This window comes from Glossina fuscipes, unplaced genomic scaffold, assembly GCF_014805625.2.
Source record: "Glossina fuscipes isolate IAEA_lab_2018 unplaced genomic scaffold, Yale_Gfus_2 85, whole genome shotgun sequence".
NCBI lineage: Eukaryota > Metazoa > Arthropoda > Insecta > Diptera > Glossinidae > Glossina > Glossina fuscipes.
The window spans coordinates 648,016-668,757 of record NW_023998439.1 but is presented as its reverse complement, the minus strand read 5'-3'; the positions used below and the strand labels follow the sequence as shown (position 1 = coordinate 668,757).

Sequence of the window (20,742 nt, the reverse complement as noted above, 5' to 3'; positions counted from 1 at the left end):
TTTTCATATTTTCAAAATCCTTACGCCAATTATTGTAAAGGTTGTTCTCTCTCTCGTATCCCGAAAAGGGCTCTGTGCCTAGTAGAAGTATTAAATGATCGCATCCGACTTTCTAAATATGATTTGAATTGGGAGTGCAATCAAAATTATATATCCATCCTAGCATCTGTTTTGGAAAGGTGACTTGAAAAATTTCGGAAAATGTTAATAATAAAACTAATTCCATATTATTGTAAAGCAATTTGCCTCGCATCATGATCGCAATAATGTAAATATTTACAGGGAATATAAAGCGAGAAAAATGAGAAAAACGAATAATTACAAAAATAAAACAAAACTACGCAAAGTGAAATGAACAAAAAAAAGGCGGGGAAAAAAAATGCATAAAAAATTTATAAACAAAAATAAATATTGCATAAATAACAATAAAACGAAAAGAAAATGAAAGAAATTTATGTAAAGCGATTCGTTTAATTACCAACATATATATATATGCAAAAATCAAAAACCACCGCAACAACAACAGCAAAAGCAACAATAACAATAACGTTCGCAGTGAAAAAGAAAACAGCCACTACAATAATAATAATAACAGCAACACCAACAAGAACAATCCATTTATAACATGAGCCTTGAATGTTTGTTTTTTTTTTGTAAATTTTTTTAAAACTTTTTTTCATTTTTTCTTTCTCTTGTGGTAGTTGTTTTGTTCTCTCGTTTTACTCGTTATTTTATTGTTAACTTTTTAATGTAATTTCTTATAAAAATGAAATAATTTTCATTTATGTGGTGAAGTGCTTAAGGTTTTTTTCTTTTTTTTTTTTTTTTTTTTTTTTTGTAGTTTTTCTAATTTATTATTTATATTTACTCTAGTGTGTTATAAACATTTTTTTGTCTGTTTACATTTCTCGTTTATAAAACGTCATGCGTGTGATCTGATGTATCAGCGTGAAATCATTTTCTTTTTATGTGTATTTTCTCCAAAATCCGTACAACTCTTCTAACGTCATGAAATTCTTTTTAGGCCTTGCCAATTGGGCAAACGACACACGGGATAAATACGATGGCGGCAATCAAACTGATAAGGTAAGATTTCCATTCAAATTAATTCTAAAATTTTCTTTATTATTATCTCATATCATCCATCCATCATTCAAGCTACAGCTATGTGTTCCTGCTATAGCCTGTATCTGTCTATTTTTTTATGGTCTACACAATACTTGTGGTACAGGATATATTAAGTTAGTGCGGACATATGTAACACGTAGAAGAGCCTGAGATAGACCTACCTTTTATTATATGGATCGATTCAGAATCGTAATCTAAATTGATTTAAGCCTGTCTGTCCGTCTATCCATGAAATTTGGTACAGTGAAATATTTTGATTGGTAAGGACGAACGCTATTGAAAATGATTCGGATCTGTCCACTTTTTCGAACCCATTCCTCATATATCGCTCTATTCTAAATAGTTGTTGTACGAAAAAAAAAAATTTCACTTTTCAAAATTTCTTATCAAAAGTGGCTAATGTCGTAGTATTTCGGCATTCTAAATTGGCAGGGAAACACTTGACGGGAATGGGGCCTTTTTGGAACCCTCTTTCATATAATGAGAACTGAAGTTTATGCGACAAAAATGTATCATTTACAATACTTCATCCTGAAAATTGTATCATAATGATTGTTGAACCTAAAAAAATTAACTTTAGGAAAGTTGGAATTTTCGAATCCTATCGTAATAAAGATTTTCACGAAAATTGATCCTTCGTAAAGCCGAAAAGCTCAAGTTTTAATATATGGGGATGAAAATTGACCGATAATAGTTATTTTATACAAAAATGAACTTAACCTATTTTTGGATCCTGCTTTATGCAAGAATTAAACGTGTACTACATTAGGTGGCGTTTTGAGTCCGCGTCCCCAGAACGACGCATATGAAAAATATGCCTTCATATAGAAACAAGGCATAATTTTTATATAAATAGGAATTGTGTTAGACATAGTGGTGTAGAATATTAAATGATAGACCTTGCCCAACTAGAATGTTCTTATTTGTTTTGCAAGACTTGCGAGAGGGATACTAAAGAAAATCGAACTATGATTCCTTATAATAATGTATTCCAGCGAAAACAAATAAGAACATTCCAGAACGTTTGTACAGCAGACCGCGGTCCATCATTAAAAACCCTACATCATTTCCCTTAATACTGTTATTTAAAACAAGGCGTTATAAGGGAATTCAAATCATTTTCAATATCATTTTTCATCCGTGGGCCAAAGCATGTCGACGTATCAAAATTCGTTAAAATACTTTTGTGATCACTATGATGTTCGTCTTGAAGAGGCGGCCTTCAAGTCATGGTTTAAGTAAGCAGTTAGCTCTGCTCTCAATGCGTCAAAGTCCCGATGTAAATATTTATTTATTAAAAAGGCTTCATTTCATTTCAAACAACGTAAATTCTTTTCAAATCTTTTTCTCTCTTTACCTTAGCTTAATCAACTTGTTTTTGAAATTCCGTAACTCAGCAAGCTATACCTTATTAAGAAAACTTATTATTTAACATTAGGTAAAATTTCAAATATTTGGTAAAAATAGTTTCGGAAAACAAAATTTAAATTTGTTTAGCTTGTTCGAAAGATATTTTCATATGGATTCACGAGGTGGTAACAGAAGTGGCTTACGTTTCCAAATTTGGACTAAGTATGCCTCCAAATCCAACCATATCCTGATTGTAAGTACTTAACAGAGCTATCTTATGGCGTTTCCAGTGCTCTATTAAGAAAGATTCGGTAGCAAATTCAAATTAGTCTTCACACCCTTTTCTTTGGACATTAAGTTCGTACTGTGTTACACTTGTGCAAAGTTAAAAGCGAACTGTTTTGGAGCAGTTATCTATATGTAGATAGATTTTTATCTATATTCTAATCGAAACTTTGGCAGGCCTACACTACATACAAAAATTCCTTTATCATGAATACACAACATATATAGTATATTCTTAATGTATATGTAGGTCCATATGAAAATTTCGATTAAGGCTTCTATATACAATCAATCATCTTTTGATTTTTTCTTTACAGACACCGACAGATACATCGAAATTGAATCGCAAAGAGTCGTATAAAGCTCAACGTAAAAATTATCGACGAGAGAAGAAACGAGTTGCCTCAGAATTATTAAATTCATTGCAAGATCCAGCTGTGATTGTTTTAGCTGATTGGTTAAAGGTAAAGTTCAGTTCGTTTTATATTCTAATCATCGAAGGATGAGAGATTTATTTATTTTGTTAAAAAGTTAACAATGCGCAGCAGGAAGCATCAGAGATCCCACAAAATATATATATTTTCTTGATCAGCATCAAATTCTAAAATGGTTTAAGGATGTCCGTCTGTCCCGCTGTGTCTGCTGCAAACATTCCTTTGGCCGTAAAAATGAAATTATCGACTTCAAATTTGGCAGGAACATTGGAAGTTCTTGCGAGTTGCTTGATATTGGGCCAAAAATGAGCCAAATTGGTCGAAGGACACGCGCACAGCATCACGTAAACTGAGAACACCTCTGTTTTCCAAAAAGAATAAAAAATTAGTTTTCTGCTTATTACTCATTAAATAAAGCAGATGAATGTACAAAAATTTGAAACCATATTCTAGGAGCGAGCAGCTGTACCAAAATGGGAAAACTTGAGGCAAACCAACCGGACATCATAGATTATGAAAATTTAATTTTTTTCAATACTTTTATAGAGCGCAGAAACGAGCTTCAAAACCCCCATAAAATATATAAATTCTTGGCCAGTTTCAAGTGTGGAATGCACCTAAACATGTCCGTCTGTCCATTTGCCTGCCTGCGCAACTGTGTAGTATTTGTGGTGAAAATAAACATATCGCCTACAAACTTGCAAAAGAATTGAAATTTTCCAAGGACACACATACAACGCGCGCAGGCCTATGGGACAAAAACTTTTATTTTGAAAATAGAAAAAACCAGCTTCGTCCCCTCCATATAATAGAGCAAGAAAATTTAATTCTTTTACTTTTTTCGTCTTTTTTAGCATAACAGTGATGGGTACAAGAGATTCGGTCACGATCGAATATATTTTTGTTATTTTTTTTCTCTATTTTTTACATTTGAAGTAGATTTCTGATTTATAAATGCGAAGGACAACAAGAGGAGTTTCTTATAACATTCATTCCAAGCCTAAAAAATATTGCGAGTACAGCGTTATAAGTCTATTCAATAGTAGAGATCTTCTAAATGTAGAAGTGGTTCAGAAATCTGAAAAGCGAAGAAATTTAACGCTAGATGTAGCATTTGGGAAAAATACGTATGCCCATCTCAAACATGAGCAGCCTTTCAGTTCCTCTGCTTTGCTTAAGTTTTTCATGAAAACACTACAAATTACAAGATCCGCTAACGATTGCGAGGAGCGGAAGGCCTTCGAAGCTATGAATACTAATTCAAAATTCCATTTTGAACTTTTATGCTCGACGTAGGAACCATAATAGACAGGGTTTCCCATATTATAAATATGTATCAGCTATCACGTCTTTAATTTCGAACAGCCTGAATAGACAGATTTAGACATATCTTCTTCTTAAAATCAATAGTAAAAGTTAAAATCTAGAAAAATAATATTCGCATCAAACAAAAAAAAGATAAAAATCTGTTGTGCTTTACTGATCAACTCCAAGAAGTACAACGATAAAAATTTCCCTATATACAGTATTTGTAGTAAAACCAAAAAAGTCCGATAAACTCACCTATTTTTAGCTTTCTTTCGTTCTCTTTTTTCAAGAAAATTTTTAGGTATAAGAGATTCGACTTTAATAGCAAAATTACCTGAATAGAAGTTTGAAGGTATTCTTCAGATCTAGCCTCAAGCGCCTATGACGAATTTCGAAAGTATAAGGTTCCAAATATGAGGTGGGAACTGAAGCAAGCAAGCGTGGGAATTGAAGCAAGCACGTTATGTATGTTTTACGAAAAGAGGTTTAGGTAAACTGACGAGTTTGGTGTGGAAAGTGGAGCAAACATATATAGAGAATTTTGGCAAAGATGTCAAAGCGTTAGAAAATCGTCTAATTGATTTTATTAGTCGTGAAAGAGCCTACGACGTCGAATAAAATCGAATTTTCCAAATATTTTGTTTTCTTACTCGAATCGAAATTCGGAACTCGAATTATTAGCCAACCCTCTTATATTCAATATCATTTTTTCAACGCGCTCGTATTGATTAACTTATCTCTATTATCAGGTTTAAATGTTTTTATAGATATTCACATACATTGCTATATTTAAGGAAGAAGAGTGAGAATCTTATCATCTTTTGAGATTGTGCGGAAGGTTTTCTTGTAGATTTTTTTTTTAAATCTATTACTTAACCGTAGAATAACCAATAACGCGTTCAAGCCAATGCAAACAAATGAACTAAAGAGATTTTGTCTCTCGGAACCGAGACGGTTCGTAGTGTCATGTTAACCGAATTTGCCAGAGGTAAAAATCGCTTCAAAGTCAGTGGTGTTCGTTCGTCAATGCACTAGGGGTAAGTGTTTGATGATTATGATGGGCAATATTTTTACTGAGGCTCTTCGAGTGATACCTCCTGTTTTTAGGATGATATTCTGAGATCAGTGTGAAGGGAAAGAAGAGATACACGTACATATACGTGTTCCATCTTGCAATTGCAGACTAATCGATCCCGACGCGATGAATGTGAATATGAATAAATTTTTTTTTTCGGACGCTATGGCTTTCAATCCACCTTAAATTTCTAGAGACATGGTGCCCGGGACCAAGAAAAAACAGATGTGCCTTCGACCAGTTCAAGCTTTTATGAGTTTGTGTCGGGTTACTATCTTTATACAGTTATAATGGCAACGTCCATGGAAAACTTGAACTCTATGAATATATTCTAGCCTTGCTATGGAGGCGATGAGCAAGCAATTCGTATACTAAAGATGATTTTGAAAAATTTGTTGTCTTTGTGACTAGTTTGTGGACAATCAGGCGACGTGTAATTTTTATAATATGATAAAACTCGACGTAGTCGTCAAAAAACTTGATCAAATAAATCGAATGTCGAGCGGATTGTACTTTTATAAATCTGTGCTTCTTCATTGAAAATTATAAAAATATATTTTTTTATTTTTCAGGTTCGTGGTACATTGAAATCATGGACGAAACTGTGGTGTGTACTCAAACCGGGTCTTTTACTTCTATACAAAAGTCCCAAAACCAAAAGCAGCCATTGGGTGGGCACAATACTTTTAACATCGTGCCAAGTTATTGAGAGGCCGAGCAAAAAAGATGGCTTTTGCTTTAAGTTATTTCATCCCCTGGAGCAATCCATATGGGCTCCTAGAGGACCGGATAAAGAAACAATTGGTAAACTAATTCACGATCTTAACATATTCTATAAATCTGTGTAATGCAATTATTTTGTGATATGAAGGTGCTGTGGTTCAACCATTACCGACTTCTTATTTAATATTTCGTGCACCTAGTCAAGCGGCCGGTAAATGCTGGATGGATGCTCTTGAATTATCTTTACGTTGTTCGGGTTTATTATTACGTTCAAATTCGGCACAAGGTACTACGCAAAGTGTTACCGGTACCGAGGGCTCCATTTCACATGAGACGCAATGGTCCGAAGCAGATTATGAGAAACATTTTAAGGATCAAGGTAAGTTAGTAAGTGGGGTGAGTTTATATTAAACAAACATATACATATATATATATATATATATATATGTTTTTCAACAATATTGTCAAAGTTTTTAAAGACACTTTACACGCGTACACAACACAAGTTCAAAACTAAACAACATTTACACAGGTCGTGTTCTACGTAAAAATCAATATCTTATGGTGCCTGATGTTGAGCTCTCAAAATCTCAAACTAGTTCGACATCCAGTCTCTTTAGTTCGGCATCGCAAACGCCCATATTACAGCAACTCTATATGGCTATGACGAATTGGGAACAAATTGTTTCGGCGAACGTAAACGAATTGGATAGATTCAGGCGCTTGCAAAGGTTACGCAAATCAAAAAGTGAATTATCTAGCAAAGATTTCGAGTACAGTGATTTGTCCAGTGTCGAAGGTTCGCCTCGAAGGGCACTGCCAGGAATGACACCGCTAACAAGAGCAACGTCGATGTCAAACGTGCTTGTTAATAACAATTCATCTTCCTCGTCCGATGAAGATGAATGTATCACTGTAACACCGAATATCATACCGACAATAACAGTACGACCAGTTTCCGCTCCACCGGGTAGATTTTCTTTTAAAAAACATAAAAACTTACAAATCATATTAAACTTATCACGTTTTGGGTCATTAGTTGGCTAGATGGCGTTCATCATTTTTTTTACTGAACGAAATTTAATTCCAATTCCTTGACTATAATTTACACTCACACACACTAGAGTGCTTATATACTTGCAATGCTTTAAACTGCTAAGAAAAAGAAAAAAAAAAAAAACAAACAAAGGTTTTTCAAATTGAAAGGGTTAAATCGAATTGGGACAAATTCAAAAATAGAACAAAAATTTTCAAGAAATTCTATATAAATAGGGAAACAATGTCAAATATTAAGAAAAAATTTCTTTTTTAAAAAAACATATTTTGCACATTTTTTCGTTTACAAAAATGCTATAATATAAAAATAAATAAATTAAATTTAATATATTTTTAAAAAAAAATTTTTTTAAATTTCGTTTAACAAAAATATTAACAAAAATTTTTCGCTTTGTTACGCTACAAAGATTTGGATGGCGATAGTCAAAATGAGGCGCCCACCGGTGTTATGTCCGGTATAGATACGGACACCGAGTCGGATGCCAACGACGGCCCAAATGCAGATAAACAATCGCAACATCAATTAGAAAACGAAGATGATCCAATTGAAACTCCATATGTACCAAGCGTAGAAGAAGAAATTAATCCGGTATGAAAAAAATGAAAAGAAAAGTCAATAAAAATCAATTTTTCCAATAAGTCAAAAGAGTAGGAATACACATTATTATTGGAAGAACAGTCGTCTGATTTCAGTTAATCGATTTTGATATCTCGATTTATTGAAATCTTATATAAAATTCCGTATTCTTATCGATATATATATGAAATTGACTCTTGGATACGACCACGAATTGGAACGAAATGAAATGAAACGAATGAAAAAAATGCAAAACAGAAATAATTGGCACAAATTTGGTGAAGAGGAACAGGGTTTACGTTTTTTGATATCCTTTATATGGAGTCCGCAAAAGAAGCTCTTCCTCTCTCAATGGAAATAAAAATTTCTCTCATAACGTGGCCCTTGTATTTGCATTATGTATGCGAAAGACCTTGCACCATAGCGAAGGGATGCGAATGTCATTTTCCCGTCATCGACCATTGAATGATCATGAATCACGCAGACAAACAATTATAACTTAACGTAGACTGCTCATCAGAACTATTAAAAAAAGGTATTGTGAACGAAGGACGTATATAAACCTCGTATACAAAGGTTTGAAATATCCAGAAGGAAGCTTCATAGATCCTATGAAGTGTATATATATACATTTGATGAACATAAAATTCTGAAACAATCCGCGAATGTCCATCCGTCTCTCTGTCTTTCGGGGTAAACATGCTCCCGGTCGAAAAAACTGCGACTTTGGTTTGATAAACTGAGAATACCTTCCATGTAAATACTGCATTGCACTTATATAAAAGTGGAAAAAATTGCCCACGCCCATTCGATATTAAAGGGTATTAAAATTTAATTTTTTTTTTCGAGTTTTTTTTTTGAAATTAAAAGCTTTGGGTATAGAAGTTGATTACAATATCGTTGATTGTTGTTATTGATATGGAGTGCTGTCGACAATCCAATCCAGTCTGCGATCGAAATATGAAAAACAAAATTTTTGAAATGGATTTATTAACCTGCCTGCTAGGATCGGCAAATCTTGTTTGATCTCATTTCACTTCCTCTGAAGACATAGAAAATGGGAACAAGAAAGGTTTATTTCGATGAAGCTTGAAACCCATATTACTTTGCCTTTAATGCTTTTAATAAGCATTTCCTTTGATTTCGAAATTTTCTACCTATGTGCTCCTTTTGTAAATTAATGGACGTATCCAAAATTTTCTTCGGAATTTACAAAAAAAAAAATAGCATTTTCTCAATTCTGATTCTTATATGTAATAGTAATTGAGAACTTCATTTTAATTTTCGACTTATATATGTGTAGGAGACAGGAGAACAAGTTGAAGAGTTGGCTGAAGAAAATAAAAGTTTAATATGGTGCCTCCTAAAGCAAGTCCGTCCAGGAATGGATTTAAGTAAAGTAACCTTACCTACATTCATATTGGAGCCTCGTTCATTTTTGGATAAATTATCCGATTCATATTATCATGCTGACATCTTATCTTGGTAAGAAATTTCGAATTTTGATTTTTTCATTGAAATTCTCTTTCAATTCAACTCTATATATATATATATATATATATACATATATTTTCAGCGCTGTTACTGAAGACGATCCATTTACTCGTATGAAATTGATTTTAAAATGGTACCTTTCGGGTTTCTATAAGAAGCCAAAAGGTTTAAAGAAACCTTATAATCCGATATTGGGTGAAACTTTTCGATGTTATTGGGAACATCAAAATTCCAGTCGAACTTATTTTATAGCCGAGCAGGTCTCTCATCATCCACCAGTATCGGCATTTTATGTGACCAATCGCCAAGAAGGTTTCAGCATCAGTTGCTCCATCTTGGCCAAATCGAAGTTCTACGGCAATAGTACGTCGGCTGTATTAGATGGTGAGGCTAAGCTAACGTTATTGCCACGCGGCGAATGTTATGTATTAAATACACCCTATGCCCACTGCAAAGGTATATTAATGGGCACTTTATCGATGGAATTGGGTGGTAAAATTAGCATTGAATGCGAGAGCACCGGTTACAAGACGGAACTGGAATTTAAGCTGAAACCTTTCTTGGGTGGTGCTGATCACACCAATTGTGTGGTTGGTAAAATTAAATTGGTCAAAGAAGTTTTAGCTACAATCGAAGGACACTGGGATGGCGAAATGCGCATCAAAGATGTTAAAACGGGAGAAGAAGGTATATTGTTTGCTGCCACAAAGGACGTAATGAAGCAACGATTGCAACGCTATATTGTGCCTTTCGATAGCCAGTTGCCTAATGAATCTGAACGCTTATGGAGTTTAGTCTCGGCTGCTATTAGACGCGACGATCAACGCGGCGCAACCGAAGAGAAAACGGTACTTGAAGAGGCTCAGCGTAAAGGAGCCAAAGAACGTAAGGCCACATTTGTTCAGTGGGATCCTTATCATTTCTCTCAAGACCTCTTAACAGGCAAGGTAAAGTAACGTGTGTTAAAATATAATCTTTTTTTGTATATATATATATATATATGAGAAGAATTGGGATTACCTCAGTTTAGCCTTACATATATTTTCTGCCCACTATCGAAGGATGACTGTTCACTAATTTCGTAACAAGCAAAAATGTTAAAAAAAACATATATGTTTAGCGAAAGATTCGAAATTGATTCCACTATGTGTATTTATCCGTCTGTCTGCTTGTTTGTCAGCTCATTTTGGAATCTTAAAAATATAGAAAAAAAAAAAAAAAAATGAAAAAAGGTGGAGTGTTATTGAAAATTTTCAGCTGTATTCATAGAGTGTTTGTGTATTGTGTTTGAAAACAGTTGAAATTCTCGCATTATCATGCTGATGAGAAGTTGTACTTATAATCTATAGCAAATATCAACTAAAGAACAAAACTGCTTTGTTCATTAGCTAAGTCTATCACTTCCATCACTGAGTCTTAGAGAAGCCATGTTATAACGAGGAGCTTCAGGAGATGTAAAGTAAACCTCTAAAACCTCAGTACAAAAAAAATTACTTCATACTCTCATATAACAATTTGAAAGGACGAACGTTAAATGAGTGTCACGTATCTGCTGACCAGTAGTATTGCTCCTAAGAAAAAAAAAAAAGTGATTCGATGACGTGTTGGCGTCACAAGAATAATATATATCTGAACAATGGGAAAACTGTGTAACCCGTAATAGAAGAGCCTGCTATAAATAAATCACTTGCTATCGGTGTTGGTTCTTTTACAAACTCTGCATATAAATATTATAGAAATCGTTAAGCACTATATGTATATGGTAATAGCCAGATCGGGTTAATTTTATCGGCTTGAAAAATTAAATGAAAATGCGGCAGAAAGAAGAAGAAAATATCAATTTTTAATGAAATTTTTTTGAAATTTTCAGTTTCTCTTTTATATATTAATTCAGACTTTTATGGATCAAGGTTTTTTATAAGATTTTTCTCAATTTTAATGGGTGAACCTCGATGTAGATTATTGTGGACGATTCACTTTTTTGCGGTGATTCTCATGTAAATAAAAATTTGAAAACCAACTGACGGACACATGGACGGATGTGGACAAATCATATGAAAATTACCTTCGTGATGAAACTAGTGTATGTAAAAAACACGTTCAGAACTTCATTAAATAACTCTTATTAGTGGCCAGCGATGTGTACAAAGAGCAGGGACTTAGCCAATATTAGTTAATGACAAAATTGTATGAAGAAATCCATTTCAAATGGTTTCATTGTACATATAAATTTTTTTTTTTAAGTATAACCATTCACTCAGGAGATATCCCTGTACGTGTAGTATGACGGTGATCAGAACAAAGCTGGGGAAGAGAAATAGGGAATGGCCCAACTTTGTGCTCACAAGCGCACCCGTGTTGCGCGTTCGATAACTAGGTTTCGTTGGTCCGTTTATTCCTATAACGGTAAGGTACCAGCATTTCTTTTAGATGTAAACTTCTGTGAAGTTTTCGTGGGATAAAAATGTAAAACCCTCCATATCTTCCGAACTGTCAAACTCAGCAATGACACATGTGTCTGTCTCTATAGCCTTCGATGCTGTTCAAGTGACACTTGGCAGTAGGACTAAAAATAATAAAATTCGTATTTCGATATTCGGACAGACAGGGAGAATTTTGCAGATATAGAATGTTAGACAAAAAGCTTTATATATTGTGTGCTGATATATTTACAGTGGATTTATAAGTATGCAGACCTTAGACCATGGGATCCTCGTAATGATGTTAAACAATATGAAATCGATTATAAAGTTCTAACGAAAACGCGTCATTTGGCTCCAATGGTGCGTACGGCCAGCATCGTTAGCGTTCCCGCACAAGTTTTGCGTGGCAAAGATTCCCTCGGAGCACCTGTGATAACGAAACATCATATAACATCTATTGCACGCGACACATTGGATATGCATTCGGATTCGAGTCAATCGCAAGAGGACTATCCATATGATGGAACAGGCTCCAATATTTCTAATAAAGCTATCCGGCAGTGAGTTAAAATTTATAATTAACATTGAAATTGAAGATAAAATCAACATATTATCTAACAGATTGATGGCGACACTCGAAAAAGTAAACAAAGGTTTGGACGAGCATACGCGTCAGCTGACCCTAATACATTTGAAATTAGAGCGTATGCAATACGCACCGCATTCAATAATGTCATCTGATCGGCTGACAGCAGACTCCAAGTCAAGTTTTCAAAGCCTACTAACTCAACATTTACCGCCAGCCATAATATTTAGATCGTTAGTGTATCTGTTTGGCGGCATTATATTAAGTCTCTTTCTCAGGTGGTTACTTTATCCGTAAATGTTTTTTCGCTGGAAAAATTGAAAAAAAAAAAAAAAAAAAAAAAAAAAACAAAAGAATATTTGTAACGAAAAGAAAACAAAGTTCAAGTATAAGATAAATTGAAAACGAGGTATGAGTAATATAGGAATATATATTTACAAATATAATAATATACATGCGAATACATATAAAAATATTTTTTTAATATTCCTTAAAAATATTTTTAATTTCGCTTATCGCACTGGTCGCGGGAAATTTTCAATCATAAAAATTGTAATAAAACAAGAAAATTAGTAAAGTTAATTAAAAAAAATAATTATTGTCCTTTTTTTTCTAAATTTACTTCATATATATATATAAATATATATATATATAGGTATGCATATACCTATTAAGGTGCGCTGTGTTCTCCTTTCAAATTTAAAATGTATTTAACGATATATTCTTCTTTACTTCTAAGTGAAATTATTTTTACAAATTATTGAATTTTTATTAACAATTTTATTTTATTAATTAATAAAAGTATATATATGATTATATATATATATATATATATAGAAAAATGGTATAGCTTCGCCTAAACGCTCTAATCAATTTATATTGTACTTCTATACACGATCGATGTAAATGCGTTCTATTAATAAGCCCGTCTCTAATTAGTTAATCAAACATTCTTATTAATCATAATTAAAAAAAAAAGAAAAAAAAGAAAGAAAAGCTAAAAGTAAAAAAAAAAAAAAATTTTCTTTAATATTTTTGTTGCTTGAGAATAATACATAATAATAAATTATAATTAAAAAACAAAAAAAAAAAAAAATAAGAAATCTCTATTTTCTGTTTCTTAACGCAAAGTTTAACTAAAAAACTTTTAAAGAGAACGAAGAAAGAAAGCGGGATGTTTGCGTGCAATTCGAAAATACCGAACAACACCGAAATTCCATTACTCGCGCTGTGGTACGTGGACGTACTCCTATCACTTGTGTATTTTTTGCGAGGGGAAACTCGGCAACATGATCGCAAAAGCCAATAGCACGGCTGTAAGCCACAATTCATAGTAGATGTGGATCTGAGACCTGATAAATACATTTATGTAAGGATTTCTAATACCGTAGTGAACAAATAGATGTGATACAAGGTGAGTACAAATATTTCCTGACGCGGTTTAAAAGAGCAGTGTAAGTACTGTACCGAAGCAATTCAAATAATGGCAGCATGTCGCAAAATCCCCAACCAAGTCCCTTAAGGAAGTAAGTTTCCTTTAAACCTTTGCCCTATAACCATGAGTATAAAGAAATTCTGCCATAAGCGAAGAGAACGAGTCTGTCTCCTTGTAAAATGGCAGCACTTATTTTTGACTGACGAAACGATGGATTTATTATTCCCGCAATTCCTTTTGGTTCGCCGAAATATACATGTCATGAAAAGCATAGATTTAGCGCAAGTTCGAGCGCACCGCCTAACAGGTGAATACAACGGCCCTTGACTGATCTTCTTATTCACTATGGCTCGCAAAATCGGCAAACACTACGTACACTAAAGGGCTAAAGAACACACGACCCACTCTGCTAATCTATGCACATGACTTTATTAGATCTCGATACCTTCTAAACTAATTACCGCTGGTACTCTGCATATGTAAAGCCTCTAAAAAGCTCAATCTATCATATATTGCTAAGCAAAACTTATCGTTCTTGTGGACATCCTTTATTAATTGTGCTATAAAGCATGTCGGAAGCCTGCTGCAAGTCTGGTGCAAACTTCTCAGGCAAATATCACCAGAGCCTTAGAAATCGCTTAGAAAATATCCTAAAATACTCATCAATTGAGTTATGGTTGCCATTGCTATAAACAGCATCTTAATCATCCTTGAAGTCGTAAGGAAACTCGCTAACGCTATCTCCAATTTACGCGACAAACCATAAATTTTGTAAAATTGTTTTGTTACCTTACCGTGTAGCTACTACTTATGTAATCCGGTAGACCATATTTAGTACATGTTGGTGGCCGCCACGAAATATGGCCCTGTAAGTAAGGCTTATAATTTTTTGAAACTTAATCCAATGTTTCTTCGGGCCTCAGAAACTCTTGTAAAAGTCGGAGGGGTTGCTAAAGTGGTAGTAGCCGAAAACATTGTTTTTAAAGCCTTTACACCGGAATCTTTGATTCCATCTACACTCATTAAGCAGCTTTTGGCAACCAAGTTATATGTTACGCCTAGTTTTGAAATTATTACATAGGCACTGCTAATACCATGTTCAAAAGAACCGGTTAAAGTCATTGCGATGCCAGGCGCTGCTTTTTCGCCAGTGGCTGCTGCTGGAAGCAGTGTTAAGATTGAAAATGCACCATCGAGTAACTGTGCAAATTCCAGCCAAGAGCTAACGAAATTGGTTGGCTCTGAACAGAGTTGTTTCTGGAGTTCGACTTTATTCTAAATACGGAAATGAATCGCCTGTTTCCGCTCTGAAAATTCTGATGCTATAAACGCATATCGTTGGTGCTTTGGTGATTAATGGTGTTGATAGAATCAAGGCGGAACTAAACGTTGATCAAAAATCACTATTAATTCACTTGGTCTGTACACAAACGGAACCTCGATATTTACAGATCATATGAATTAAGAGCAAAAATTTGACCAAATGAAATTTCCATCCATAATACCTACTGGAACGAAAAAAAAAATTGAGCGATTTTTTTAAGGTTTTATAATGGATGATCGGATGAGGCTGCACAAGCGAGATATAATGCCAACCGACTTGAGCAAATAAATTCGGAGGTCTCAAGCAGCTGACGCGATGTGAGTTGGTGTTCTTGTAAATTTTATTATTGAATATACACTGTATACATATTTAATGGATTTATTTTTAAATGGTAGTGGTCATCCACTCAAGCCAAACCAAGCCAAGCCCTTTATTCCTGAAATTATCCACAGAAATTCAAAGACTAAGGTCTTAGAGCATTACCATCTAAGAATATCGGCTTTACAGAAAACTCTACCACAATTCAGATTTCAATCCACACCAAAACAACATAGTATACCGTTGTCCTGTAATCGCAAAATGTTGTGCCAGCCTTACTCGCTATTTATAGAGCTTGGCTACAGCTCAAAGCGATAACTTCTTTTTTTAGCCAGTTGGCGGAGCTTGTCTGAGAAGCTACTAAGTGAGAGAAAAACAATTTCTTTTCAAAGTTCGATTTTATTTATAACAGAAGTCTTTTTCAACAATAATACAATTAGTTCACAAATTCTCTAACGTTTTAGTAACTTGTATTATTTAGAACGATATTTACACAATGTCTAAAATGTGTTTAAATGTCCTAATCACTTGATCCAAATTTGTTTTTATTGAAACATACTTTTAATGTTCGCCAACAGATAATACCCGCTGCAGGCTAGATCTAAGGAAAACGCTAGACAAGATATAGCAAATCGAATTCCAATTCGTACAATTTCCCCATTGCGGCCACCGACTTTTGCAATCTCGTTATTAGCTAAAGTTTCTGACGATGTAAGCTGATCAAAATTTTAATGGGGTAAGTGATAAAGCACAGCGTCCAACTTATCCTTAATTGGTTAACACACATTCAAAACTTTCAAAAAAAAGGATTTAATGACATTCGTCGAGCATTAGATTTACCAATTCTTATAAAAATACTCACATCGGCTCTAGGCAGTTGTAGAATGAAAATATCGCATCAACTATGATTATATATTAAATTTTGCAAATTTTCGAAAATTTAAATGCATAATCACGCTTATATTCACCCAGAGGTAGGACCAATTGAGCTCTCTGCAAAAAAAAAAAAAAAAGGAAAAAAATGCAAGTTATCGTATACCACTTAACGAGACGGTTAAAAAATATTCAAAAGAGTTGGACTATTACTCGCTGTTCTTGTCACGAACGATCCCTTTCGCGGCCATTTTGTTGAGTAAGCAAAGATTGACGGGTGAGACGGGTGACCTTAAGGAAAAAACCTGTATGTTAAAATACAAATAATCTTGGGTTTGTCATTTATTAAGTACAAATTATCATAATTTCAATTTTTATTGTATTTCATTATCATTACAATTTTTTTTTTTTTTTTTTTTGTTTTGTTTTGTTTTTGCTTTAATTTAATATAACATGTAAAAATGATCATCATTACAAAATTATAGATTGAAAAAATATTCTAAGACGCTGCTTGTTGTATATCTCATAATTTTTTCTTTTCATTCTATTTTTTTTTTTTTTTTGCACTAAAAACAATGCAATTTATATATAAAATTATTATTAAACCTCTGCTTACTTGTAATATATATAAACAAAAAATGAGGTAAAGGAAAAAAACGAGAAGGACAGAAAGAATGCAAAGCAATCTAAAAAACGCTGGTAGGAAAAAATTGAGTAAAAAAATAAGTAAAGAGACAATTGTGGAATAAGGGACAGAAATGTGTTATAGTTAAAGCCAATCCTAATGATACTATTAACAACAGCATGATTTTGAAAGCTTTGTATAATTTTAAAATTATAATAAATTAAATATTTTTTTTTTTAAAAAAAAAAAAAAAAAAAAAAAAAATTAAAATAAATTTTTATAAAATAATTTTATATTCGAAATAGTTAACACCCTGTATACGGTTATGGTTAGATTAGATATTGCACACGTTTAGTTTTCATTTTTTTGCTCTTTTTTTCTCTTTTTTTTTTGTAAATTTAACATTGAAGTGATTGGCTTAAGAAGGGGAGATTTCAAGAGGAACATGGGAATCCTTAGGTATACATGTAATCGAAGTCTGATATAAAGTTTTATCTATTTAGGGTGGGTGGTAGACAGGGAGAAGAAAAAGTAGGCTCTGCACAGCAGTTTTTTGTTTTCCTTTTTCGTCTGTTTTGTTTTGTATACATAACACAACTATTAACGAACATCAAAATCTAAGCTTAGTTTAGGGTCAATTTTCCTTTTCTCCTTTTTTTTTTTCGTTTTGCTTTGTTTTTTTTTTTTTTTTTGTTTGTTTCCGTTTTCAAATTTCATTTTTTGTCTATTAGCAGTTTCTAAGAAACTACTGAAGAGGCTGTTTTTTTTTTTCTTTTTCTTCTCTTTTTTTTTTCTTTTTACTTTTGCTATTATACCATCATGTTTATCATCGTCTTTAACGTAGCATCAATCGTTTACCATTTACTCTATATATATGTGTATGTGTGTGTTTGTGTGTATTACAATAATAGTTGTGTAGGCTCGGCTGCTACTTGTTAATAAACAATTTTCAACCAGTATGTATGCGTAAATGGTTGGTGAGTGTGCTCTTCTGTCTAAATTGTTTAGGACAATAGGAACAAGCGTACGGTTTTTCGCCGGTATGTATCTTCATGTGATTATTGAGTGTGGAGAGTTGGCGAAAATTACTTTCGCATATTTTGCACTTGTACGGCTTCTCCCCCGTATGAGTCTTCAGGTGATTGGTAAGTGTACTTTGCTGCGAAAAGCATCGACGGCAAACACTACACATGAATGGACGATCTGGACAATCATTGCGTAAACAGGTCGCGATTACACTAACCGTATTACCATTAGCATTCCCGCCGGCGGCGTTGTTGTTGTGATTGTTGTTATTATTATTATTATTAGCAAATTGATCCTTAGCGAATTGATCCTTAGTGCTAAGGGTGCTCACTGTAGTGTTGCTGTCCAAAAAATGTAACAACGGATGATGCTCCATCTGAAGCTGCGGCTGAAGCTGTAAATGACCCGAAGCGTTCGGTGCCACGACGACAGTGGCTGCTGTAATGGGGATGTTATTATTATGGTTGTGGTGTTGATTATGGGAATTTGTGTGGCTGTGGCTGTTGTTGGCCTGTCCGCTATTGGCTGCCGGTAGTGGATTGCGTGTAAAAATTTAAAATAAAGCTTTGTGTTAGGCGAAAATCAAATTCGTTTACACTTCTCTCAGTTGAACGGCGACAAGACGAGCGCCTCACCTGTGCCTGCTGTAACTGTTGGTGTAATGGTGGTCACTGCATTCGCATGAGTCTTCATATGATTGTTGAGCGTGCTCTGCTGACGGAATGTCATGGAACAATAAGCGCACGCATATGGCTTCTCATCCGAATGAATCTTCTTATGATTGGCCAGGGTTGCCTGCTGACTGAAGGCCTTTTCGCAAGAGTCACACTTATACGGTTTAGGATCTATGTGGGTGCGTTCATGATTGTGCAGAGTGCTGAGCTGTGGGAACCTTCGCTTGCATATCTGACACTGATATGGCTTTACCAGTTCATCGGCTTGTGGCGAATTGTAGCTGCCACTGTACAGGCTCTTCGAAATGTTTTGACGCTGCTGAGGGGTATATATGACTGAAGCGCCCTGGCCCTGTTGCTGCTGATGTTGTTGCAGCAATTGTTGGGCCTGGACAGCAGCCGCAGCAGCAGCGGCTGCACCTTTATTATGACCCCTTTTCGAAGAGCCTTGTGACTGTGGCGGCTGATAATTAAGTAGCGAAGTCGGTATACCGCCGTTTGACTCTGCAAGTGAAGCAAAAACTAAAAAGTAAAAAAATCGTTTCAGTAGTTGGCACTCTTTTTTAAACCCCACTAAGGATGGGCAGGTCGCCGGCACCACTCACCCTTGTGTGTTTTTATATGATTGATTAGAGTGCTTTGTTGGCGGAAATCCTTGGCGCAAATATTGCACTTGAATGGTTTCTCACCCGTATGGATCTTGACATGATTAGTCAAGGTGGATATTTGACGAAAAGCCTTATCGCAATGTTTACATTTGTATGGCCGTTCATCTGTATGAATTTTCATGTGATTACGTAAAGTAGTCAACTGGCGGAACTTATTTTTGCATATGTGGCACTGTTTCTTCTTGCGAGGATCATCAACCACTACCTCTTCTTCGTTTACCTCAACCTTAGTTACAGGCAGTGGCGTGATAGGAGCCGGATTACTACTTACATTGGTATTATTGGTAGTGGCCGTAGTTGAGATATCTAATAAATGAACTAACGGATGCTGTGGATGTATAATGGCCTGATGCGTCGGATGTTGGATAGCCTGTACAGCTGTTAATTGATGTAACGTGAACGGCGTTTGCTGTAAACCGGCTGCCGTAATTGTTGTCTGTTGTTGCCCCGTTGATGTGGTGACACCATGTGTTGAAGAAATTTGAGCGGGCGCGTAGTGCTGATAATTGGCCATGGCGGCCGCACTCACTGCAGTGGCATGATTGAGGTGCATTTTTCATGAGGTATGTTGTATTCGAGCGTATATACGATTATCCAACTATTAATGTGACATAGCTTGAGCCCTTATTGTCCTCTAAAGATGTTTTCATTAAAACCAACTATAAAACAAAATCGTAGGAATTGCAAAATCATAAAAAAAAAAAAACACAAATCTTCTAATAATAAATCCATACGATTACTATAGAAAATTACCGCGCTTTTGTCTTTGCCTATAAGCTGCCTGTACCAAACATATACTTACCCAACTAGTCTGCTTTGCTTGCCACTGTGGCAACGTGTTTTGACTGCTAATCAGCCAATTCTGGTCTGAAATTATCACCGGGACCTGTTTCACTTTTGCATTACTTAAACAATTATTTATAAAATTTTTATTAAAAAAAATTTTTGCTTCTTTCTATTATTCAAAAATCTAAAACAAATTTCACTTAAATTTTTATCTTCTGAAAATATACGCTCCAAAATTTTGGGATGCGAAGAAAAAATTTTCAGGAAAAGAAAACAAACAGCTGGGGTTGGTCAATTTGTCAAATTATCATAACAGAATTGATGACAATTTCATTGTAGGGTTGCATTTAATAAACTTAGCGTGGTACCCAACAGTGTTGTATTCGATCTTATGGATTTAGAAAATGAAAAATAAATAAATAAGTAAATGAATAAAGTTGCAAAATGGTATAAAACGAATTTATCGATATTTCTTATTTTTAATTTTTCAAATCTCCGCTTTAACCTAAAATATATTCTTAGACTCGAGGAAAACTTAAATCGCTATATATTGTACGGCCTTGTAGTGAACGCA

The 20,742-nt window shown here is 34.4% G+C and overlaps 2 protein-coding genes across 5 annotated transcripts in view; one reads left to right on the top strand and one right to left on the bottom strand.

Annotated features, from left to right (window-relative positions):
- The window catches only part of LOC119638184 (oxysterol-binding protein-related protein 8), a 46,732-nt gene extending 33,682 nt beyond the window's left edge, over positions 1-13,050 (top strand). The window contains exons 1-11 of one of the 4 annotated variants that reach the window (XM_038034835.1): positions 532-638; positions 1,025-1,086; positions 3,081-3,227; positions 6,153-6,384; positions 6,452-6,682; positions 6,836-7,273; positions 7,767-7,948; positions 9,240-9,421; positions 9,513-10,377; positions 12,106-12,413; positions 12,475-13,050. In XM_038034835.1, coding sequence (XP_037890763.1) covers positions 626-638; positions 1,025-1,086; positions 3,081-3,227; positions 6,153-6,384; positions 6,452-6,682; positions 6,836-7,273; positions 7,767-7,948; positions 9,240-9,421; positions 9,513-10,377; positions 12,106-12,413; positions 12,475-12,736 — 2,922 coding nt within the window. In that variant the 5' untranslated portion in view covers positions 532-625 and the 3' untranslated portion in view covers positions 12,737-13,050. Of the gene's footprint in view, positions 1-531; positions 639-873; positions 1,087-3,080; positions 3,228-6,152; positions 6,385-6,451; positions 6,683-6,835; positions 7,274-7,766; positions 7,949-9,239; positions 9,422-9,512; positions 10,378-12,105; positions 12,414-12,474 lie in introns of those variants that run through there. The other 3 variants (XM_038034834.1, XM_038034833.1, XM_038034836.1) reach the window with 3 other exon arrangements.
- Positions 13,051-17,689: 4,639 nt separating this feature from the next.
- LOC119638199 (zinc finger protein 665) lies at positions 17,690-20,469 on the bottom strand. The gene is made up of 4 exons (XM_038034859.1): positions 20,185-20,469; positions 19,320-20,041; positions 18,676-19,236; positions 17,690-18,565 (listed from the first exon to the last, which is right to left on the bottom strand). Exons 2-4 carry the CDS (start codon positions 19,933-19,935, stop codon positions 17,964-17,966), a joined length of 1,779 nt encoding a protein of 592 aa, XP_037890787.1. The 5' UTR covers positions 19,936-20,041; positions 20,185-20,469; the 3' UTR covers positions 17,690-17,963.
- Positions 20,470-20,742: the final 273 nt, after the last annotated feature.

What these genes read in the sequence shown, in the direction of transcription:
- LOC119638199 (XM_038034859.1), bottom strand. Translation starts at nt 19,935, where the DNA reads ATGCACCTCAATCATGCCACTGCAGTGAGTGCGGCCGCCATGGCCAAT. An exon ending in TCATATAAAAACACACAAGG is followed by an intron (nt 19,237 to 19,319) that starts GTGAGTGGTGCC and finishes TTTACTTTTTAG; the next exon opens with TTTTTGCTTCACTTGCAGAG. An exon ending in AACAGTTACAGCAGGCACAG is followed by an intron (nt 18,566 to 18,675) that starts GTGAGGCGCTCG and finishes CACTACCGGCAG; the next exon opens with CCAATAGCGGACAGGCCAAC.